This window comes from Athene noctua, chromosome 22 (genome assembly GCF_965140245.1).
Source record: "Athene noctua chromosome 22, bAthNoc1.hap1.1, whole genome shotgun sequence".
NCBI classification, from domain to species: Eukaryota; Metazoa; Chordata; class Aves; order Strigiformes; family Strigidae; genus Athene; species Athene noctua.
In genome coordinates this window covers 6,922,784-6,947,052 of record NC_134058.1, presented here as the reverse complement: position 1 = coordinate 6,947,052, position 24,269 = coordinate 6,922,784, and the positions used below count along the sequence as shown (strand labels likewise).

Here is a 24,269-nt window from a genome sequence, read left to right as displayed (position 1 = left end):
TGGCAGGAGCAGTTTAATTGCTCCTGGAACGTCCAAGCTGACACGGAGGTAAGGTTAGTTTGTACACGGAAACACGGAGCCACCTCATCACACATTAAAATAGTTTATTTTGGTTGTGAATCTGTAATTGTCTTAAAACAAAATGACATCAGTGCCTGTTCACAAATACAAAACAAAACAAAAATAAAAAAGACAAATCTGCCAAATAAGTTAATTCCCTCCCCCCCCCTCTCCCAGTATCAAAAGTGCAAAATATGTACCTAGTTTTCAGTCCTACTTCTCAGGCTGCGTTAGTGCACTAGTTCCCAGCAGGATTTTGGCGAACAGCAGAGGGGAGGCTGCTGCCCCCCACGCTCGCTCCAGGGAGGAGTTTTGGTACAACTTTCAGACTGGGGGCCTGTATCCCTTTGCTTCAGCTTCTGAGCGGTGTGCGCTCACTCAGACCTGACTAGAGCAGTGCACTAGGACTGAATTTCCTCCATCTTTGGATTACGAACCACCATGTGCATAACAGGATCGTGGGTGCGTTTCGCTGACGATACGTTACGATACGGGTTGAGGGGTGCCGGAGGCAGCAGGTTAGAAAATGATTGGGGTGGGGGTGAGGGGAAAACAGCTCGCAACTGCTGGGAGAGGGCAGGCAGACCTCAGGCCTAAAGCAGCCTCTGACCACACTCTTCTACAAGAAAGCAAAACTCCCAGTGTTCCACGCTGGACGCTAAAGAGAACTAAACGAGGGGTTTAGAACAGTTTGGTGTTTGCCAGCCCATGAAAGAAGTTTTTCCAGAAAACAGTGACACAGGCTGAGTGAGTCAGACCTGGTTAAAAGCAGCAAAGGGCAGTTATAGCTAAAGGGGAGCTGTGCGCCCGTCCGGCCACAGCCAGCAAGGGTGACTGCTGCAAGCACTCCTGAAACAGAACACAGTCTAAAAGGGGAGGTTACCTGTGCTATAAAGAAAATTAAACAAAGGATTCCAGCAGGTGTGTGGCACACAAATTGTATTTTGAAGGCCATAGACCTTCTCTTCTCACTTGGGGCAGGGCTGAATTCCCTTGCTGGAGCACAACTAGGCACTTCTTTTTAATGTGTCAAGGGTTTTCTCCTGGTTTCTGATTGGAAGAGACAGCAGAGACCCAGAAAGTATTTTTTTGCTTTTGCAAACATTTTAAAAAGTTAGGCAGAGCCCTCCACTGGGCTAGAACCTATCCTAGCCAGGTCATGCACGGCAAGCTGCGGGAAAAGCACCAGAGTGCTACGGCGATTGCTCCAGCTAAATGAAAATGAAGTCTAGCAGTGTCAGGCCGGTGTTTCGCTCCCCCTTCCACTCTATTTCAGTGGTACATGTGCACCTTGGAAGCTCTTTGGCAGGGAGAAGACCTCACCTTCCTTCCTTCCTTCCTTCCCTCCCTCTACTTTAGTGCCTCGTCAATGCAGCAGCACAAGCTGCGGCCTAGAATCCACTGAGCTAAAATTAAGTAACCTCACATAGGGTCAGTTGGTAGCATCGTAGCCTTTATTTGGAAGTACATTATACAGGGTGTTTGAGATACCTGTGGTGGTCGAAGCACGCCAATCTGCTCCCCGGGGCGGGAGGAATGCAGCAAGCCAAGGGTTTGTGAGCAACTGGGTCACGTGGGCAGTAAAATGACTTGAGCGTTCCCCGATTTCGTGGGGGATCGGGCTGGCTCAGAGATTGGCATAGTTATTCCTACTAACTGGCTGCTCTGCTGAGATGGTAAATGAGGTGGCGAGGGCCAAGTGAGCTTTTAATTAACACCACGTTCTTGAGCAAGTGCTCTACCGTTGGGTTCAGAGCCCTGCGGCCACAGCCACCCCGCTCAGCTCCCCCGTGCTTTGGCAGTGCTGCAGCCCCACAGTGCCACAGCGGGGGCTCGGCTCCGGTGCAGCAAGGACCAGCCCCGACGATGGCGTCTGCCCCGGGGCAGTGAAAAGGAAGAACAAGCCCCACAGGGTTTCAGTCCTGGCCACGAAGAGAAACCCTGCTGCTCCGCTTTATCACTTGAGGAGTGGAAAGCGGCTGTGAGGCTGCTGCTCGCCTTCCCTCTGCCTTAGCGGGCTGCCCTTTTCCCCCTGGTGCTGGAAGTGGCTGTTAGGATCAAGACTGCTAGAGCAAAGCATAAACCAAACCTGCGCTTAACAACTGTTCTAGCTTCACACAGACCTATGAGTTCAAAAAGACAAAAATCCCCCAACGCACCCAAACAAAAACCCAAGGCAGCAGCCTGCATGTTGAGAAACAAAGGTTTGTGGCAAGAAGGAAACAGGTGAGAGGCTGAAACCAAGCATCTTAAACCCAAGCCTAAACCAAAAGGAGTTTCACACGTAAGCAATGGTCTGATGATACAGCACTTCTGGGGCAACATTTCAAGAGTACAATCATCGAAGAATTAGGTTCCTTGATACAAAGAAAGGTTGGTTTGTACTACAGATGTAAGGGTGTGTGAAAGGAGCCCGGACCGACTCCCTAGCAGCTAGGTAGAGTTTCTTTTACACATCTACTGGCTCATAGCAGCTCACGCCTACAATCTGAGGACACAAAGTTATGGCTCTAAGATACATCGTCTAAAATCGACAGAAGCAGAAAGGCATCTGAAAAATCAACGTGACATTTAAATGGCTCCACACCTTTACAGTATTTATGGCCGTGCAAAACCCCTTCCCTCCCCGGTTATGGTTTAGCTGGTGAAGCTGTACGTGGAACTGTGACACGAGGAGCATGAGACATGCAGATCGCCCACTAACCCGCACCACGGGTGAGTCCCAGCTACAGGTTTGCTACGAGGGAGATGCTCCCGACCGTACTCTAGATCACTTACCCGGGAAAGGCTGATAAAAGCATGACTGCCTGGTGGGAAGAGGCCTTTTGGAAGGGCAGGGCCTGGGAGGGGCTGCAGGGTCTTGCCAGTGTTACACCATGCACCACGGGCTGAGCACACGGTGAAGGGGAGGGAGAACCACGACCCGACCTGTGTCACTGGCCACGTTCATACCAGACCAAGTCACTGCGGCAGAGAAGTCATGGGTTTTTCTTCAACCGAGGTAAAACGAGAGATGGAACGGGGGCGACTCGGGAAGCAGATGCGGCAGGACACGAAGGGAAAAATGGACTTCTTGGCTCTTCGGTAGTACGGCGTCCAAACGCACGAGTTGGTGGAAGGAGTTTTGGTGCGCTTGGCTGCGCTCCTGGGCTCCAGATGCAGGGAGATATTTTCTAGTCGCTGGCCCCAGGCGAGTTCATCTAAAACCTAAGGTCCATTCGTCACGCTTGTCTGTGTATTCCTGGAAAGAGTTGTCCCTTGTCATCTTCGTAAAAAGTTTGTCCGTTAGAATCTCTTTAAAATCCCTCAGTCTAGTGCGGGCCATGAGGGGATATAGAACCTCTGTAAGGAACCCTCTAGGAGACGTTCCATCCAAAAGGACAATTTGTGTAATTTGTTTTTAATGGATCTAGATCCTGGGCTGCAGGAGGATTTTCCTCTGGTTTCTGTGGCTAGTGAGGAATCATAATCCTCGCACGACCCCAGGGTTCCCCCCTCATCCCCTGATCTGTGAGGCTTAAAGAGGCAGAAGTATTTCTTGTGGCCATTCAGAGCCAGGACGTAGCCTGTGTAGTCGCGCTCCAGGAAATGCTTGTCGTACTGGTTTGGGATGGGGGCCGCATCCTGTGCAAACTCTAACAGGTACTCCAGCCATTCCCGGTGCTTGTCCAGGCTGAGGAAGGAGAAATGAAGAGAGCTGCTCCTGGGGGAAGAGCAGAGGAGAAGCAGGATTAGCACGTCTCCCGAGTCAGGCTGGATTCCTACTGGACCAGTAAGCATTTGTAAACCAGGGCAGGCACAGAGCTGTGTCACCATAGCTCCTTTTTTAACCCAGTTCAGCACAGGTGATGATTACGTAGCATGCAGCACTGTCATCCTTTGTTAAAATGTAGGTACAGCCAAAGCAGCAGCAGCAGCACCAGACCTGTCCAGCCACCTCCACCGACTACAGCTGGGAAAGGCCGCTTGGTTTTCAGTGGCTTGTTGCCACTAATGAGTGCAGAGGCTGCCCTGCTCACCAGAAGTGTTTTCTCCTGGCAATCGAGCTACCACTACTCCCAACTCACCATCAGAGCAGTGTTACACAAGTTGTTAAAACAGTAACAGAAACCCAGGAGAGGGCCCCAGCCTACCCTGTGAACGTGTAGACTTCCAGGGCAAACTTCTGGAGGAGGGCGGTTTTGGTTGAGTTGGACAGGATCAAGACCACGTTCATGTGCCCCGGCCTCAGGCGAACCAAGTTACTGTTGTAGTTGATGTCCGTTAGCTCAGTCACCTCGACAAAACCCTTTTTGGGAATCCTGCTGCAACAAAACAGTGACCGAGTGAAAGGGGAACGAGGGACCGGGAGCAGCTGAGGAAACTGAACTCGTTCCCCACCCCCTGTGCCCTGCAGCTAAAGCCAGTTTAATCGGTGCAATGGCCAGACTTGTGTCTTCCTCAATGAGTCAGTCAGACCTTCACCTTTCCCTGAGGATGACATCTGGGGCAAACTCATGGGAATCACTTCATAACTAAGTTAGTGCACCCCTGTCCATGCTGGCCTGGGTCCTGGCTGAACACCGCTCCCACCCACCTCGCTGTGCCCACACAATGACTGCACTATTCTGGCACTTCTCTGCTGTCCAGCTAACCCTCCCCAAGCAACGCTTCGGCAGGAAACATTTCTGGAGAAATTAGAGAAGGAACCTGTTACTCTCTTTGCTGAAGCTCGTGTCATTCTTCTCAGTCTTTGCGGCAGTTTCTTCCTTCTCAGAGGGAGGAGAGTCCCTTGTATCACTAGAATCACTGCAAAGGAAGGTTATTTTGTGTGTGTTGAAGGCACCAGATTGGATTGAGGTGCTGTTGGCTGAACTGTAAGATCCCCTAGGATCTTGGCGTGCACTCACCTGAAAGCCTGAACTATAACAGTGCCAAAGAGAATGAAGAGCGCAGAGAAGAGCAAGGACAGCAGCGGCATCATTTCTCGCCTGAGGGGAAGATTTGCAAACAGCAATCAGGTCTGCAAGTTGCATGGTTTCTGCTCAAATTTCAGTTCCTGTCTACCTCAAGTAATACCATGCAGTTTCCCCACAAACTCAGCTTGTTTTCTGGGGTCTTAAGGAGGATTAAGATTTTGAGCACCGTCCTGCTCCCACCCAAAAGGAGGAGGACAAAAATGGTTGCATTTAAAAATAAGGCTGTGGGGAAGCTGTGAAAAACAACAGTTGATTCGTGTTTTCAGGAACGTAACGTCCACGCTCAGCCTCACAGCCAGAGTACCCAGTACTCGAGGCAGAAGCTAACGTCGCCATGGTGTCACTGCTCTTCACCTAAATCTCAAGAGAATACAGGCACCTATGTGTTTTGATACGTTCTCAATTCCTGATAATAAGAGCCCAGTTCTAATATGCATCTGAATAAGATAGCAGCAATCCTGCTCCCTGTTGAGACTCGTTAATACCCAATCCATACCAGTTACTGTGAAACAAACTGTCCCAGCAGTCCGAGATATAGTCCAGCACGGAGTAGAGCCATCGGATAAGGAACATCTGTTTAAAAAGAAAAAAACAAATGAGAAACCTGCTATATCCAGAGCCCTGACAGGACTCCCACCCCTTAAACAGAACCCTGGGCTGAATCAGCCTCAGAGCACGCCATGAGCTTCCTTCCATGAGTGAGAAAATTTGTAAGAGTCTTGTCCTGGTATTGTAAAATATAAATAATGCCCATGAATGACCATAATGGGACTGTCCAAAAAGGCAAGGCTGTTTTTAGACAGCTGAAATGGCCAGGCACTTACGGGAGCGAGTTCGTCATTCAAGTCTGCCAGGACAGTCTCTGAAGAGAGGAGCCCGGGGTCTGTCCTCAGCTGGTCCAGAAGATCCAGGAGGATGAAGTTGTCCTCTTTGCTGCCCTGCCAGGCCTCCTCCAAGGTTTTATAGGCGATCTTTCCTGCGTTATTCCGTCTCTCCAAAATGACCACCTGCACAAGCCAGTAACACCACAGATGTCAGAGAGGAAGGTACTCTTTACTAGACAGACGTTATGCTTCAAATCACCGCTCAGAATTAGGTGTCGGATCAAGGTAAAGCATCCCACATAAAGTGGTGTGAGTTAGAATGACAGAGGAAAAGAAGGGGGAAAAAAAAAAGGAAACCCTCACAGCTGATTTTCCCCGATACTTCTCCTCATCCATCAGCAAGGCGTCCACAAACTCTGGCTGCCGATCATTATAGATGTGCACAAACTTCAGCGTGTCCTTTGTGTTGGCCACAGCAAAAGTCAGAAACGCCTCGTAAGCCTCAGCAAATTTATCGCCTTCTCCGGTAAGCAAGACCACACAGTGTCTAGGCAACACAAGGAGATGGAGGATTAGGAGCCATTCTGGATGCAAGAGGAAACAACCATCCCCTTTCCTCCAGCCAGAATGATCCTGAAGAGCCAGAAATCCAATTTGTTGCTTCCAGGCAGCCCGCTCCTGACTTCTGTGTACTAAGCTCCCCAGCCTGTCACCCTGTTCCTCCTCCCTTCCACCTGCACTCTGCCCAAGGATGTGCCTAGTAAGGCAGGAAAACTATCAAATGATTCAGATAGCCAGCATGATCCAGTGCAGTTGTTTTCCTTCTCCCTCAGAATCAAACAGAAAGTGGCTTTAGGAGCCTCAGGGAACAAAATAGGGGGGACGTGTCACCCACGGGGCCTTACTTTCGCTGACGGTGAGACTTCTTCACGGGACACAGCTCCTGGAACAGCCTCTGGCTGGTGAGTCTGGCCACCATGAGGAATTTATTCTGGGAAAGGAAGTCGTCAATGAGCTGCTTCTTCATATCTCGTGCCTGGTGAGGACAAAAAAAGCAGAGGTCAGAACCGAGCAGGATGAGGAGAGTAAAACTGTCGTGACATTCATGTTTGAAGCCTGGGGAAGGCTGCCAGCCATCACAGTCCTCGCTGAAATCACACAAGATGTTCTGAGGCCCTGAGACTGAGAAGCGACCTGCAGCCACCCTCCTCGAAAGATCAGACACTAGAACTGAAGCCTGCTGAGCTTCCTCCCCACTCAGAGTCGCTCTCTGCTTCCACAGAAGCCCAAGTTTAAGCTGAGGATGAATGCTCTTGCTCTGAAAGGCACCACCGACCAACCTCTCATCACAAGCTCTGTCAGAAAACCTCAGTGTGCATCTCACAAGCTCTCGGAGAGGGCTCTGAGCAATACCTGTACAACATCAGCGGGCCTGTCGACGTGCTCCTTGAAGATCATCATGGTGGGAGTGTAGACGTTGATGTTGTACTGACTGGACAACTGCTCAGTGCCTCGGAGCCCGACGTACACGTAACCAAAGGACAAGTAGTCACGGTATGCAAAGGCAGTCAGCTGGACGGGAGGAAAGCACCAGCGTGTGTTTATGTTAGAGAGCAAACAACATTTTCTCCCCCGAGCGCTTGTGGAGACTTTGCTTTGAGAACACCTCCCGCAGTTTAAATGTCACTGGGCATGCGCTGCAGGAGGTAAAAGCCCTTCTGCTCCCTGGCTGAGCTGCAGTTTGCATTCTCTTAGTCATTGTACAGGAAGCCTCAGTGGATCCACAGCTTTATTTTACAACCTGACATTTTGCATGGTAGCAGGAGTTTCTTAGGAAACAGGCTTTCCAGTAACCCAAATTAGATATGCCACAGAAATCTCTCATTACCAATAAAGGTTGGGATGTGCCTCTGTTGCTGCAACCTCTGAAACCCACCCACACCTTCGCATCCACTAAGGGAGGATGTTTTTCAGGACAGAAAAACAAACTCCTATCGAAGTTGGTCATCTGGCCGTGCCATTTTCAACGGACACAAAAAAACTTGCTCTCCCCTAGAACCAGCCAGTAGTATTTAGAGGCATCGGTCTGCTTCTGCTCACAGCAATATCACATTTTCTTTTGGAACAGCTGGATTTATTAGCAAGTCAAGAATGCAGCGATAGAAATCACATTACCTTGTATAATAATGGCACAACTGGCATATGATCAAACAGAAGGACGTGGGGCTTGTTTTCTTTCTTCCAGTTGGAGAGAAAGCGGATGTAGTTTTTATCTGTAATCTTTAAATAGAGTCAGAACATGAGTTTAACCTTGGAGTCGTTAGACACATGCGGTGCTGTAGGATTAGGTGTCTGAATGAGAACTGAGCCTGAAAGAGCTGTCCAGTGTTACACAAAGCAGGCTGTGGGTTTGTCTTTCCAACAGGTATGCCTGAGCTGTGCTTTTCTGATACAGGACATTAGCTGAAACCATCAGTCTCAACCCCACCAACCCTCTTAGTTACTGCACCCTCTGCTGATGCTGTTTCAAGTCCATGCTGATGCCACATTCATTCTCCTAACTGTCCATTGGGGCCGTATGCTTTATATATAGTGGGAAGCCAAGGGCTAACAGGAAGCTCTGCGCTCCCATCAAACCTGCTCTGTTTCAGCTGTGGTACCTCTCTGACCTAGAGGAAGGAGATAAAAGAGATATTACAGCTCATTTAGGGCCCACGGGGAGAAGAGCTGACTGCCAGCTCTGCTTTTGATGAGCTGTGGGAGGTGAACTGGCTGCTTTAGCTGAGGAAGGGGACAGCAGACCCGCTTTTGGGGTGAGGAATCAAATACCTGGAGGACAGCAGGCCAAGAATCCGTTGGGAAGGATGGCCCTTGCCAAAGATCACAAGGGAAAATGAGGTGAGGTGAAAAAGGCAGAGGACAGGCAGGTGAGAGCACGATGGGGGCTGACCCAGCCACAGCACACTGGAAGGGGGCATGGGTGCTTTCAGATCCTGCCAGAAATAACTCAGCAAGGCCAAAATGCAGGAATTTTTTATCTAGTAGGAGGTTTTACCAGTAACTTTGAAACACTGCCGGCTCCAGTTTCAGAGCTCCAAATCAAAACTGGACAAAACAAACAACAGGTCTCTGGGTGGGTGTTTTAACAGACAATGCCTCCAAGTTAGTCAGTGGTCCTGAGCTTCACAGAATCACAGAATCATCTCTGTTGGAAAAGCCCTTGAAGCTCCTCCAGTCCAACCATGAACCTCACCCTGACCATTCCCAACTCCCCCAGATCCCTCAGCGCTGGCTCAGCCCGACTCTTCAACCCCTCCAGGGATGGGGATTCCCCCCCTGCCCTGGGCAGCCCATTCCAACGCCCAACAGCCCCTTCTGCACAGAAATCCTTCCTCAGAGCCAGCCTGACCCTGCCCTGGGCAGCTTGAGGCCATTCCCTCGGGGCCTGGTGCTGGCTCCTTGGGTCCAGAGACTCACCCCCCCTCTCTGCACCCTCCTGTCAGGGAGTTGCAGAGGGCCAGGAGGTCTCCCCTCAGCCTCCTCTTCTCCAGACTGAACCCCCCCAGTTCCCCCAGCCGCTCCCCAGCAGACCTGTGCTCCAGACCCTGCCCCAGCTCCGTTGCCCTTCTCTGGCCACGCTCGAGTCATTCAGTGGCCTTTCTGGGGTGAGGGGCCCAAAACTGAACCCAGTCATCGAGGTATAGCCTCACCAGTGCCGAGCACAGGGGTAAGATCACTTCCCATTGCTGGATGAAACCCCAAGGAAGGGCACTGAAATCCAGCAGGCAGGCAGGGCACGATCACAGATTCCTAACCTAGGGTAGCTTTTGTACAGCTCTGGCAGCCACGGGGTATTACAGCTGAGAGAGCAGCAGGAGCACAAAAGTATTGGCATAACAGTGTGGTAACTGGATTAGCCCTTTTGCAAGGAGCAGTGTTATGCAGCCACGTTGTGCCATTGCTTCCACCAACTCAGGGGTTTGTAGCTGTAATTACAGCTTTCAAAATGTCTCATTTCACCAGCCTCGGCTGGATGTCCTTGTGTTCGTGACACAGATCAGCTCGGGGGCTGAATTAAACAATTACCCACCAAAACAGCTAAGGAGAGATGAATATCCAGATAGACGTGAGAAGCAGCACGTGTCACTCTTACCAGAGCATACCTTTTCTACGAGATTCCCTGGCAGGAGGTTCTCCACGAACTGCCGCAGGTTTTCTCGAATGACAGCATTGTGGAAGAAGGTTATTTTCCCGTTAATGAGCCCTAGTATGGACGGTGTGCTGTGTGCACCTAGGTGATGGGCGAGGCGCCTTTCGTACCCAGCGTGAACGACTCCGATTCCCACTCCTGAAAAAGGAGAGTAGGTTCACGTGAAGGATCACTGATGACCCAAATCAGGAGAAAACTGAGGTTGAAGACGTGTTCCCTTGCCCAGAAGTTATTCATGGGACTGTGCCTCCTAACTTTGTACTTCCCTCCTCTTGCAAGCCTTGAAAATTGTATTTAAAACTCATAGCTTTATCTATGGAGAGAGAACACGCTGTCCTCTGTTGTTCTGTCTACTGGTATTTCACGTGCTACGTTAAAACCTCAAGGAGAAAAATCTTAGTAAGTGGGGACTGCGCTGCCTGTGTCTCCTGCTGTTGAGTCTAAATGTTTTTATGGAAGAGCATGCAGACAACATTTTCAGGGAGAACAAGGAAGCTGGGGGCGAAGGGGCAAGTACAAAATAACCCCCTGACATCCAAATGTGTTCAATAAGTTTCAAAACTTCACTGTATGGTAGCGGCCCTAAAGTCAAGGACATATTCTGCAGGGATCTTTGCTTGTCAAAGCCATCCAAGTGCAGGGCAAAGAGGAGCACAGCCTTCGTGCTGGCGGCCTAAATTCGTGGTGGCGTGATCAGCCCTCGGCCACGCCATCGTTATCATTGGCGGCAGACTAAGCCACTCGCCGCCAGGACAGGAGAAAAGGCATCTTGCCCTTGTGATCTACAGGACTATTTTTTTCCTCATTTCTAACATACAGCCTCATCAACGATGATGTTAACACATGAGAAAGCGTTAGGATAAATCCCTGGGGAAATCTACGGATTAAACTCACTCTTCCAAAGCTGAAGGCAGTCACCACAAGCTCGTGGGGCGAGGGACACGCGCTCAGCCTTAACGGCCTCATCCTTACCCAGCGCCTCCAATTCCTGAGCGACTTCCTTCCACACAGGCTCAATGTGGATGCAGCTGAAACACCAGTCTGAGGTTATTTTAATGAGGTAAGGTTTCTTGAAACTATCTGGCACGATTTCATTGATGTAGTGGGAAAAATGAAGCAAATACTTCTCGTCAGAGGTGTCGCGCCTCTCCGAATTAAAGGGGAAATGGAAGAAGGACTCATCAAAATAGAAGCCTTCGTGGAAGTGGTGGAACTGGCGATGCTGGTGCTGAGAGTAGCCCTGGCTTTCCCCGGCATCTCCATAGCGATCAAAATTTGCCCTCTTTTCCTCATTGGAGAGAATCTGGGAAGTAGATGATAGAAAAACTGTGAGGGGGAAATGCCCTGCCAATAATCCCTTAGTAAGTAACTGCTGCTGCATAAGAACAGGCTCCAAGGGAACGTGTAGCCTTTGCTGTGCATCGAGGGATCAATATTCTGGAAAAAGGAACCATCGCATCGCCTCCAGGCTTGCTGCAGTAAATAAGGGTAAAAAAAGCCAAAGCCCAAAGGAAAGGAGCCTGTAAATCAAGACTGCTGTACCCATTTCTGACACCGATGGCTCCTTGAGCCTGAACGTCACGCTGTCTGAGCATCAACACTTTTCTGGAATGGCTTTTGCTGGCATCTACTTGAACAGCGAGGGTTTTCTCAGCGCATTGAAAAACACCAAAAGTTTTACCGAGCAGCCAGAAACCCCACAGAGAAACTGCATTTTTCAGCTGGAAAATGATGATTTGCTTCTGTTTCTGCGAGCTCAGCTTGCCTGCTGTGGAGGTATCGGGTCAGCCGCCACAAACTGGGGCAGCCACTTTGGAGAGCCACGCAGGAGCAATGCGCAAATAACTACTTATGCAAAAAATAATTTGAAGCGACTAAAGCCCTGCAGTGATTAACGTTGCTTACATCACTCCCAAAATGCTTATGTGGAGGCGTGACACGGACAAGATGGCCACCCAGCTGTGCGGGGCTGAGCAAATACCTGCTCCTCCCTCGTCTGAGGCATTTTAGTGAGAACAGGGCAGACCTGTAGCAAAATATTTGCCAGAGAGCCCACGCTGGTGACATCCAGAGGCTCTCTGTTGAGAAAAAAGACTGAACTTTTCTGGACAGTAGTGTCCACCTCCACAGGGTCAAGCACCTTTCTGTGTGTACACAGAAAAAGCACAAAGCCCCATACATAGAAATAAGGTCACTTAACTTTTAACGACAGCACGAGTTTAGCAAGAAGAGCATGTTACCTCGTAGGCCTTGCTAATCTGGATGAATTTGTCTTCTGCTCCCGGGTCCTTGTTTTTGTCAGGGTGCCTACGAGGCAGAACCAGAGGAAAAGGGGGTCAGCAGCTCCCCGGGGGGGACAGCGAGCTGTCAGCCTCCGTTCAGAGGCGAGCAGGACACGGACAGTTAGGGTGTGCGGCGGCAGCATCCCCTGAGGCTGAGATGAAGATTTTATATGTGCTCTCCCTGCCCAAACCCCATCCCAAAACGCAGCACCAGGACGTGTTCCATGTGCCTGCAGCTCTGTCCCTCCATCTGATCCGTCAGCAGCAGCCTGAGCCCGGGACGAGGGAGTGTTTCCTTCCTACCCGCTGCAGCGATGCGTCCCTCTGCTCCCGCCCTACATATCTACTGAGTTCTTCCTGTAAACTGTCTCCCGCCACAGCCCTCGGGGATGTCTCAGGCAAAACTCTGCAGGCTCTCAAAGCTCCAGGTGAGGCCATTTTCCAGGAAACCCCTCGAGCCTGCTCGTCAGTGTGCGCCACCGAAGCGAGGGCTGCAACATTTGCAGATCCAAGGTGTTTCCCTCCCACGGCACGGGTTGAGTTGCCCTTAAGTATATCAAACTGAGACTTAGACCCTGGCGTATTAAAGGTTCCCAGTTGATTCTGGGAGAACTTTTTTCCCCCGTAGCCAAGCTCCGGGAGGGTTTTATAGTTTGGATTGATAGCATGAAGGCATCTGCTTGGTTTCAGGATGACTCCTGGCCTGGGAGGAAGACCCGTCGCTCGTCTCTGACCGCCTGCGGAGCCTCGCCTGGCGCGGACAGCCAGGGAGGGTGGCTAATGCCACCACCCAGACGCGTTACCCGCTCCTCAGACCGCAGCGGCCTAGCTCTGTCAACCGAGAGGACGCGAAACGACACCGCGTGTCTGTCCCACCGTGTCCGTGTGTCCGGCCCGCCACGGAGCGGGATCAGAGCCCGAGGCGGAGGGGAGGCACGTACCATTCCCGGGCGAGCCGCTTGTAGGCCTTCTTAATATCGGCCTGGCTGGAGCTCCGGCCGACCCCCAGGACGCGGTACGGGTCGAACTCCCCCGCCGCCGCCGCCGCCACCTGCGCTCCCAGGGCCGCCAGCAGCAGGGCGGCAGCCCAGGCCAGGCCCGCCCGGCCCAGCTCCATGGCTCCGGCAGGGTGGGGGGGGACGGACGGGCTCCGGCGCCGAGGGGACCGGCGAGCGGCGAGGGCCGCGGACGGGCCGCCCTCCCCCAGCCTGCGCCGCCGCTTCCGGCGCGCCCGCCCCGCCGTCACCATAGAGACGGCGCCGCTTCCGGTCACCGAGGCGAAGGGCCAGAGCGGCGGCGGCGCCATGGAGGAAGCGCAGCGGCGGGCCCTGCGGCGCGGGCGGGCGCGGCTGGTGGCGGCGCTGCGGGTGGCGCCGCTCTGGGACCCGCTGGAGGACCGCGGCCTCTTCACCCGGCCCATGGTCGAGGAGCTGCAGGTGGGCCGGGAGCGGCCCCCGTGTCCCCTCAGCCCCGGGGACAGCCCCGAGGGGGCGGCCCCTGTGTCCTCTCCCCCTGGTGACGGGCCTGGGGGGGTGTGTGGGGTGGCCCCCGTGTCCTCTCAGGCCCGAGGGAGGACACCGTGTCCCCTCATCCGGGGGACAGGCCCAAGGGAGGGCCCCGTGTCCCCTCAGCTCCAGTGACAAGCCTGGGGGGAGGTGGGGGTGTTGTGTGGGGTGGCCCCCGTGTTCCCTCAGGCCTGAGGGAGGCCCCTGTTTCACCCAGTGACAGGCCCAAGGAAGGGCCCTCTGTCCCCTCACCCCAGTGACAAGCCCGAGGGAGTGGCCCTCGTCCCTCCCCACGCAGGACCCTGCAGGTAAGAAGTGTAAGAACCCCACATCTTGTCCCTTCTTGTCCCCTGCCCCAGCCAGTGCCAGCCATAGGGGTTTCTCCGTGGCTCCCTATCCCAGCCTGGTGACAGGCTTAGGGGTCCCCGTTTCCCATCTGTTACTGGTGACAGGTCTGGGGGTGTCTTACCTTGTCCTGTGCACCAGTGACAGGCAGAGGGGTGCCTGTTTGTCCCCTGGGGACAGGCTGGGGAAGCTCCTTCTTCCTCCAAGCCCTACAGTGGGCTGCAGCTGTGTGTCCCCGTGGAGGCTGCAGGTCTTTGTGATTGGATGGGGGTCGAGTGGCTGCTGGGGTTCTCTGTGCCTGTGTCTGCTGGGTCCTTGTCTCATTCAGCCCGTGCAGATGTGCTCGGTGTGGATCCTAGGTGCTGGTCGGAAGGGCTGGCCAGGCGCTGAGCCTTGGCTTGGGGTGAACACACATTGTCTGGGGCTGCTCTCCTCTGCAGAGCGCTGGCAGCCGAGGAGAGCAAGCCCGGCAGCTGGTCATCGACCTGGAGACTCGAGGGAAACAGGCTTTTCCCATATTCCTCTCGATTCTGCGGGACACGGGGCAGGGTGACCTCGCGGACATGCTGATTGAGGAGTGCAAATGCTCGCCGGCGCCACCACAGCTGGTAGACCTGAGGCCTGTCAAGCTGGAATTACGTGGAGAAAAGCAGAATAAAAGTAAATATTGAAGGTGCAGTTGTTTTCTGGGCAAACAGCAACGTGGGGGGTGGCAGCTGGGATCCCTCTCGTCATGGGTAATGTTTCATGAAGTCTTGGTCTTTAATATCCTGGAGCATGGCTTGCAGAGGTCACTACAGAGAGAATGTTGTGCTTTTCAGTAGTGGAAGCTTTTAAGCTCAGGCTATGTGCTCGTGGTGTTAGGAGTTTCCTTCTCTGTATTTTTGCACATAACCTACACGGTACTTCGGTGAAAATGGATTTTGCCATGTCCTCACCGTCTCGCGCTCTGCTGAATCTGCGTGCAGATCCAGCTTGTGAGGTTTTAAGAAGAAACTTTAGTCTGTCGAACCCTGTAAAAAGAAAAACGGACATGGGAAAAAGGACACGCTGTCATATCGCAGCCTCGCCACAGGGTCACTGCAACAGGCGGCTGTTGGCTCAGGTCCTTCTGGGGACCCCACGTTGGTTATTTGTAGCATGAAATTTAAGGGGGAGAGGGTGAGACCTGACTGTCCCGTGTTGTTACAGATGTGAACTTTCCTGAACATTTATCCATCCCAGTCCAAGCTGAGAGCGAAAGACCTCAAAAGCCTCCCATGCCAGCCCAGGGTAAGCTTTGTCCCCATCTCTCCTGGAAGGTCGGCATGCCAGATGCTTGTTTCCAGTGTGTGATGGGCTGGGAAGGGGGAATTTGCACGTGTTGCTGATGTGTCCTGGGTGACAGGGAGGGATTGACATGAATTCTAGGAGGAAGGTGTATAAGGCCTCGTTGTGGGATGCAGAGAGCTAAATGCTGTGTCTCTGTTGCGTGTTGTAGGTTCATCTGTTGACAAGAGGAACCACGATCTGGTTAGTATTTGGTTAGGTCGAAAGTGTTCCCTGTTAAGCAAAAGCTCCGTGCCTTGTGGGTGGCCACCAGAAAACAGCCCCAGGACAGCCGGTTCTTGCTTTGTGTTATCTGAGCAATCCCTGCGAGACTGACACCACTGTAACGGGGCCGGTCGGCACAGAGCAGGTCAGTCATTAGCCAGCTCCTCCTCAAGATTACTGCAGCTTTAACACAAATAATGTAAAACTAAAGCTTGCACTTAATTTCCAAAGGCATCAAGTCACATGTTGTCTGTGGTGTTTAGACTTTGTAGTCGTGGCATTGAGAAAACAGGAAACGGCAGGAAAACAATAATGAACACATGCAGCATGCTTTGGCGCGTTGGGAAACGTGCAGGGAACGAGTGTTGTGAATGTTTCTGGAGTTGCCTTCCGGCAGCCTGAGGGAATAGTTTGGCTACGTACGTGCCAGGCTCGTGGCTATATCAGTGCAGGTATTTGGGTAGCCCTCATCAAATTCCTGTGATGGTGTCGTTGATGGTAAAGCTGAGTCTCCAGAAGATTTATCTGCCCGTTCTCTTGGCTTCTTGTGTGGGCTTTTGGGGTGAGGTTTGATGAGGATGCCTAAAAAAACTCCCAGAAACTTCAACTTGCCATCAGAGACACTGCAGGTAAAGAAGTGACTGGTTTTCCACAAAGGCAGCTCCTGATTCGACAGGTTGTTTTGTGTTCTCTGCCTGTTGGTAACAAGATGCATGTGGAGAATGGATGCTTTTATCTGTCCCTAGGCCTGGAGGACAAAAAAGCTGCGAAATGAGCTACTTTAAGGACTCCCATTCCTCATTGTGTCCTGCTGTATTAGCCAGCAAGTGCTTCAAATAAGAAGGTGTTTAATTGTGACGTGTGCCTGCCAGGTTTACGAGCTGAAAGCGGACCCATGCGGACACTGCCTGATCCTCAACAACGTCAACTTCAGTAGAGACTCAGATCTGTCGACTCGAGACGGCTCTGACGTGGACTGCGAGAAGCTGGAGAAGCGCTTCAAGGCCTTGCGCTTCAATGTCCTGACTCGGCGGAATCTGAAAGCTCAGGTGAGGCTGGCCGTGTCCACCTAACACGAGGTGAGCCCCCAGAAGCAATGGGAGCATGTTTTGGGATGTTGGGAGTGTGTTTTGGATGTATCCCTGTGCCAGCAGCGCGCCAAAGCCCCAGCCTGTGCTCCACAAAGAAATAATCAACTGCTCGCATCCTCTTATTTTATTGTTGTGCTGCAATTGCAGCAGGAGAAAAGGACCTTGCACGTTTTCACCCTTCTGCCTGAACTTTGATTCTTGGTTTGTGATTTGTAGGGAAATCAGTGAGGCTGTATTTCTGTGATAGCTCTGACAGCCTCTGTGTTGTGTGCAGCCGGGGGTGTGATTTGCCTGTCTGTACAGTCCTCAGCTGTTACTCGAAGCGGCACGGGGAGCTCAGTCATCCAGAGCTGCTGGTGAAAGTAAAACAAGGTTCTCTGCTCACCCACTGGCCCCTAATCAGAAGCAGTGCGCTTCATTGGATAAATCATGGGGAAGTGCTGTTTGTTTTACGTTGCTGTGTTATAAAGAACACAGCGAGGAGAGAAATCAATGTAATTAAAGCAACCAATGTTAAATAAGGGCAGAACCGCAGAAATACTCACTCTCTGCTGATGGCTTTTGCTGCCGGTATGTGGGTGCATGTTGTCCTGCTTCTGCTGGACAGAAAGTGGCAGAGATCTCAACTGGATTCTTCTTAGCAGTACAGCTGGGATAAGCCTGATAAGAGCAGGGCCCAGCAGTAATCTGTGGCTGAGGAACAGTTTAAAAAAACTCTGACCCTGATGTTTTTCATGTAGGAAATGGTTTCAGAGCTGCGGAACCTGGCGCGGCGGGACCACAGCACCTTGGACTGCTGCATCGTGGTCATCCTTTCCCATGGTTGTCAGGTGGGTCCATTGCATTGCTGCCTTGGCTCGTCAGGCAGCTGCCTGCTTGTGGCACGGGGACAATTCAGGCAGGGTGGGAGGGAAGCAGAATGGTCTTTCATGACAGATCTGGTGGCCGTTCTGCCATCGCAGGACGTTGCAAAGAGTGACTCTCTCATATCTGGGTTAAAGAAAACGGGAGCTTCTCCAGTGTAGGCTGACCCAGTGTTGCCTGTGACAAGAGTTCTCCGTTTTGGAAGTTGGGGTGTGTAATTCAGCACTGAATGAGGGGCAGAGAGCGACGGGAGGTAGCGCTGACCCTCATACTGTGGTCCTTGAGTCCTGCCTGTTGCTCCAGCTCTGATGGGGAAGATGCTGTTAGTAAAGCCTCTTTATCACAAATCAGAGGCCTCGAAGGATGAGGAGAGGAGAGCAGTTGTTAGGAAAATGGTGTGTGTTACATGCCTGTTGTCCCCGAGGATGAAGAACGCCATGGCTGGAGCACACAGGGGAGGAGTTGGGTCAGAGGAGTTGGATTGCTGGGTTTTGATGTGTGTCAGAGGATTCCTGGGTGCCCCCTCACCCTGACATGGTGCATGCATTTGCACAAACATGAGGAAGTGAGATTTGTCCTGGTAACTTTAGCCTACAAAACACCCAATTGGAAAAGGGCTGCCTTAGAGCTGGCCTCACCTTCTGCATTACTAGCTTCTGGATTTTCCTCTTGCAGACGAGCCATATTCAATTTCCTGGAGGCATTTATGGAACAGATGGAAAACCCATTCCAATAGAAAAGATTGTGAACTATTTCAATGGGTCCAATTGCCCGAGCTTGAGAGGAAAACCCAAACTCTTCTTCATCCAGGCCTGTGGTGGAGGTGAATCTTTGTTTTGGCTCCAGTAGCGAATCAGTTGTTGGGCATAAGCAGGCTTCGGAGACATGGTTAGGCTTTGGCTTCTTGTTCCTTGTTTTTTTTGTCACCTGTTTCTCTGGCTGTCTGTCTTCTCTGACTCTCAGCCACACATTCTTACTGCTAGCACGGGTTGAGTCCAAGGGCTCTCGTAGGAGGGCAGTACTGATCTGTGTGTGCTGGAGCGGTTTTACTGCACGGTAGGGAGATGCGGGGTGGAAGGAGGGGAGCACCTGCAGCACTCGGCTGCTGAGTGGCTGCTCCAGGTCTTCAGCCATGAGGTTAGAGGAGAAGCACAGACCGAGGGCTTTCGCGTGAATTACCAGTGCCTCCAAATCAACCAGTGCAGCCAAAAAGCTTTGTTTTGTTGGATAGCCTTTATTTTTTAAATCTTTTCTTAACGGAGGATGTATGATCGTGGGATGCTTGGGTAAGATGAATTTCAGGGATTGTCTTGTTGCCGCTTTTTGCAGAACAGAAAGATAGAGGCTTTGTAGTGGACTGTGATTCACCCAGTGACGAAGCTCCTGGAGGTTCTTTGGAGTCAGACGCGACCCCTTTTCAGACTCCATCGGGTAACGTGGATGAGCCAGATGCCATAGCCAGTTTACCCACACCCAGCGACATCTTGGTCTCCTATTCAACTTTTCCAGGTGCGATAGCCCACACAAATCCTTTGTTGGCTACAGTGGAATTAGCTAAAAGTCGAAGCTTCACAGCCAAAGTGTCAGGGGCAGTTAGGGACAACTGGCTCCGCTGGAGATGGCACCCAGGGAGCAACAGAAACTCTGTGAGATGAGAACAGACAACTGGCTTTAGCAGAAACGTTCTCATTCTTTCTCTGAAGGTTTTGTCTCCTGGAGGGAGGTGTCGAGTGGCTCATGGTACGTAGAAACGCTGGACAGCGTGCTGGAGCAATATGCCCATTCAGAAGACCTGCTGAACATGTTACTGCGGGTAAATGTCCTTTTTTCCTGCTTTGTGTAGTCATGAAAGGGATGAAGGAAGCAGTCAGAGCTGCAGTCGGTCAGGGCATGGAGGTCTGTGCTTAAAAAAGGAATGAGGATATTGAGCATTCGGTTTATGGATTGGCTAATTGCTGTGGAGAGGTCTAGTTGTGAAGAAAGCATCTGGCCTCCAACTGCCAAAAATCACTTTGAGGCTTCTCTAGTGAAAAGTAATCCTGAAAAATAGAGGCTTTAATCTTTTCCAAGGAAATTGATAAAAAATTGCGTAGCTCGTCCCATCCTCAAAAATCCAAGCTGATGGGCACTGGGATGGTGTTTGGGCAGATCACACCCTCGGGGAAGACCCGCTGGGTCTCTTGTGCTTGGAGATCTCCACGAGTGCTCCCCTGCGCTCCCTGGTGCTGCTGTGACACCGTGGTAAGTCTGGAGGAGCATCTCACCCTCAGGAAGCTGATGCCAGATGTTTGCATTCACATGTTCTTGAACGAGGAGTGCAATGTGCAGGGAGCGTGGAACCAGGGTGGCTAATAAACAGCTTCATTTGTGTGCCCTGTTGGCTAGAGAAGATTGTCAAAGTTGAGGACAAGCGTAGGTACTGCTAAACGCTTTTACTGTTCACTGGGGGCAGGGGAAGAGTCTTAGGTGGAGGTGGCAGGGGAGAGAGGACCTACTTTGTTGTTTTCCTGATGCCACGGTGCTTTCTCAGCATGTGGTGGCACTGCAGCTGCTGATTTCAAGGGAGTAGTGTGAGACCCTCTCTCTGCCAGTTAGCATTTGGTGCCAGGGAAGTGACCTTGGGGGAGTGACAGACATGTCTGGAAGAAAATGAGTGGAAAGAGAATTTGCTTTTAAGTAAACACCCTAAAGGAAAGAGGATGTTGTGGCTCCTGCTCCTCCCTCTGGAGGCAGTGGTGGCTGGTGCAGCTGGGGTTTCTTGAAAGGTTGTTTTTCCTTGAATCCCCTTCGGTTTTTGCCAGTGAAAATGTCTCATTTTAGGAGACTTGCTTGCTCTCCCATCCCACAGTCCCATTCCCCACCCTTGTCACTGTGTCCTGACGCATGAGTCAGCAAAGCTCCACAACCGCTCTCCTTCCATTCTCAGGTGGCAAACGCTGTCTCTGCCAAGGGGAGGTACAAGCAGATGCCAGGCTGTTTCAATTTTCTCCGTAAAAAATTCTTCTTCGCGTGGAAATGATGTGTGGGCTCTGAGATCCCTGCCAGGCATGAGAGTTACTTTCCTGGGGCTGGATGAAATCGGCACCTGCCATGTTTCAGCATTGGTGCTCCCGGTGGCCTTTGTCTGTTTGTCGAGATGTTTGTCTTGAGAAATGTAATCTGTGAATGCTGTCCTTGCTGTGAAATGTAAGATGGAGGCTGATGCTGTGCTGATGGGAGGTGGCAGGGACGGAACAGGGATGGCTGAAGGAAGCCCTTTTGCCAGGGCAGGTGCTGGCCCCGAGCCTCCGCGCTCGTGGAGGAGAGCGCCTCTAGCTTGCTGTGACATGTCTGGGCTCAGCCTCCAAGTAGGTTTTTTTCAGTGATTGCAATGTTTGTGTCCTTTGCTTCCTGGGTAACTGATGGATAGAGTCAAGGTCTGGTGCTTCAGTGGAATGAAATGATTTTTACAATTGATATTTCTCATTTTCAACAAAACGCAATGAAAAAAAAAATAAAATCTTTTGCACTGTATTCCATTGTCTGTTCCGTCTCGTGGAGGCCATTTCAGCATCTCCTGAGGGCTTCTCTCAAATGGGAAGAGCAAGAAAAACCTTGCTTGAGTAATTTTTTTTAGCCTCCTGCTGTTACTGGTAGCATTACATAACCTAGGTTAAGTGGAAAAGAGGAGAGAGAAGAGAAAAAAAAGAGAGGAAAAAAAAGAGAAGAGAAAACCAGTAGCACAAAACTAGCTAAGACCTTTTGAATAAGAAAAATTCTTAAGTTTTTCAACAACATAAGTTACACACTTGGTTCCAGTAAGGGTAAAAATTCAAAGTTCTTAGGTTAAGAACTTAAAACCTTTACCTTCTACTTGAAGCTTTTAAGATCATAAACATTTAAAAAAAACCAAAACCCACTTTTTAACTAGAAGTTAACCTAGGTTAAAAGTTCCTGAACTGTAAGACTTCTTTAGTAACTTTAAAAATTAGTTATACAGCTAGTGTTAAGGTCAATTCTAAGATCTATTTAATAAAAAAAAGCTTTTTAAATGTCTTCTATTTGTTCAAGTCTAAAAACCTGTATCTAAAACTTAAAATCTTGACATTTACACTTAGAAAGTTCTTTCTACTTTTAAATTTCTTCTAAGACCTTTACAAAATTTCGGGTTACCTTGCTTTTTAAAGTTTACAGAACTTTTAAGATGTTAAAACACTTTAAGTTTTAGTTCTCAAAGAACTTTTAAGAGGTTCTTTAAACAAACACACTTCTTAAAGGTCTTTTAAAGGTTTAACATCCACTTCTTTAGAACAGTGTTTAACTGAAAGTTAGGACCTTAGGAACTAGTGTTTACCGTAGTGTTTATAAGGTCCTAAAGTTATTTTGCTTTATGCACTTTTTAAACCTTGAAGTGTTTAAAGTCTTAAAGACTTTTGAAACAAAAACAATGTAAAGTTTCAAACACTTGAAGGCTTTTTTAGTGTAGGTCTTGTCTTATGCAGTTAACAGTACTTCCTGAGTGTTACCAACAGTCTTAATACTTTGTAAGTTCCCAAGTAAAGTGGGTTATACACTTAACACTAGCTAAGTTCTTGTATAATACTTTAGGTACTTTGAATGTAACTAATACAAAAATTTTAAAGGTCTTTTAAGGTCCTGAGTGTAAGATTATACAACTAAAGTTAAACTGATCATACACTCCAACCTAAACCTTATCTAAGTATTGAGTGTTAAAGTTCTAGAAACTTTTAATAAGATTGTAGTTCCTACAGTTTAAAGTTCTTTAAAGGTATTAAGTGTAGTTTTAAGCATTTAAAGTGTAAACTTTAGTACTTAATAAACTTTTTATTAATACTATTAGTCTTACACTAGAAGTGTAGAGTATGAGACTGTGGTTAAAGTTCTTGTACAATACTGTGAAACACTTGTACAATAGTCTGAATTTTATAAACTATAAACTTTAGCTATAGGAACTCAAGAAAAGTGTGTAATAATTAAGTAAACTAGTTAACTCTTAAACTCTATAGAAGTAAGTATGAGTTTAGATAAAAAACATTTCTTAGAGGGTTCTAATGTAGTTATACAAAGGTTTTACAACAATGTAAAATAACTTCAGGAACTTCAGAAAATGTCTTGAAACTCTAGGGACTTAAAAAAATTCTTAAATACTCAAACTAAACTTTTCAGAGTTTAACAACTCTTTAAGGTCTTTTTAGGAGCTTTAAGGTCTTCTAGAGTTCGTTTAGAATCTAACGCTTCTAAAAAAGCTCTTTTTACATTGTCTCCAAGTTTTTTGTTTAGCAAGTCTTCCACTCACTCTACAGTAAACTCTTTAAAACTAACTCTCTTCTGAGTTTGTAAAAAGACCTTTTTATGAGGTTTTTGAATTTAGATCAAAGAAGGTATTGTACAAGAACTTAAAACCTTTTTTGGAGTTAGTTTAAAGAACTCAAAAACCCTCTAAACCTTTATATATATTTTTAGGGAGTTATACAAAAGTTTGATTACTCATAAACTCAAAAAGACCTCAAAGTGTTTAATGAAACAAGTTAAACAGGTGAGTTTAACTTTCTGAACTAAGATGACCTCTGCAACTCATAAAAAAGTTCCTATAACTAAACTTAGTGTTAGAATTACACTTACTGTTTAAACAGGTGTTTAGAGGATTTTTAACAGTTTTTAGACTAAGCTTAGGAGGCCGAACAAATGTTTGAAGCTCTCTAGAGTTTATTAAAGTGAGCTTTTTAAAAATGTTTGAGGTTTTTCTAAGCTGTTAGCTTTTTTAAAAAGTGGATTTTTTTTGAGTTGCATTAAAATAAGAGGTTTTTTAATAATGAAAGCTCAAAACATAAGAGTTTTGAAAGCTCCAACATAAGAGTTTTTAAAAACATCAAAGATCTGTTTTAAAAAACTCTCCTCAAAAAATATTACCATGGCTTTATAAACCTTTTATAAAACCTGCTCAAAAACTTTTTCTAAATGAAAGCTCTAAACTCTTAACTTATCATGTGTTTTTTTTACTGTTACAGCTTAAAAACCAGGATTTAATAAACTTTTAGAGAGTTGGGGTTTTTTTTTTTAACCTCTAGACGTAAAACTAAAGCTATAAAATGTACAGAGTTAACATGGTTTTAATGAAATAATTTATTCATCTCTAGAGTTAAAACTGTACGTTTTTAGTTGCTAAATCTTAGAACTTGGCATTTTTAAACTTCTAAAAAAACTTTACAGTTTAACAAATAAAGTTTTAATGTATTTTTATAACTAGCACTTAACTCATGGTTTACTTTAAATCCTAAGCTTTCATTTTCACTCAACCTGCAGATTTTCGTTGAAATCTACAGTCTATAGAAAGATCAAGAAACTAAAAAAAATCAACTGTTTAAATACCAAGATTTTGTTTAAGTTACCCCAACTTTAAAAAAAAAAAAAAGATAATTTTAAGGATTTGTAAGGTTTAAGCTCCTAGTTATTTAACTAGTTAAAACTAACTAAAAATACAGAGGGTTTTTTATTCACATTATAAACCTTTTTTACCCTTTAACAAGATTAAATTATTTAACAAGGTTAAAAACATGTTTTTCCTACACTCCTCAGGTTTACAATTTTTGTCAAATC

The 24,269-nt window shown here is 48.7% G+C and overlaps 2 protein-coding genes across 3 annotated transcripts; one reads left to right on the top strand and one right to left on the bottom strand.

The window, feature by feature from the left end:
- Window positions 1-99: 99 nt before the first annotated feature.
- DNAJC16 (DnaJ heat shock protein family (Hsp40) member C16) lies at window positions 100-13,541 on the bottom strand. Of its 2 annotated transcripts, none has more exons than XM_074924888.1 (14): window positions 13,276-13,541; window positions 12,293-12,359; window positions 11,025-11,355; window positions 10,006-10,190; window positions 8,018-8,122; window positions 7,256-7,414; window positions 6,748-6,878; window positions 6,206-6,389; window positions 5,843-6,025; window positions 5,515-5,591; window positions 4,950-5,030; window positions 4,750-4,848; window positions 4,194-4,364; window positions 100-3,763 (listed from the first exon to the last, which is right to left on the bottom strand). In XM_074924888.1, the coding sequence occupies exons 1-14, from the start codon at window positions 13,449-13,451 to the stop codon at window positions 3,367-3,369; spliced, it is 2,346 nt and encodes a 781-aa protein (XP_074780989.1). In that variant the 5' UTR covers window positions 13,452-13,541; the 3' UTR covers window positions 100-3,366. The 2 variants fall into 2 exon arrangements, with proteins under 2 accessions (XP_074780989.1, XP_074780990.1); XM_074924889.1 differs by having other exon boundaries at window positions 4,194-4,361.
- A 93-nt stretch (window positions 13,542-13,634) lies between these two features.
- Window positions 13,635-21,194, top strand: CASP9 (caspase 9). The gene is made up of 10 exons (XM_074924685.1): window positions 13,635-13,770; window positions 14,625-14,844; window positions 15,376-15,456; window positions 15,665-15,696; window positions 16,590-16,766; window positions 17,549-17,638; window positions 18,348-18,495; window positions 19,002-19,181; window positions 19,376-19,485; window positions 20,599-21,194. The coding sequence occupies exons 1-10, from the start codon at window positions 13,639-13,641 to the stop codon at window positions 20,689-20,691; spliced, it is 1,263 nt and encodes a 420-aa protein (XP_074780786.1). The 5' UTR covers window positions 13,635-13,638; the 3' UTR covers window positions 20,692-21,194.
- Window positions 21,195-24,269: the final 3,075 nt, after the last annotated feature.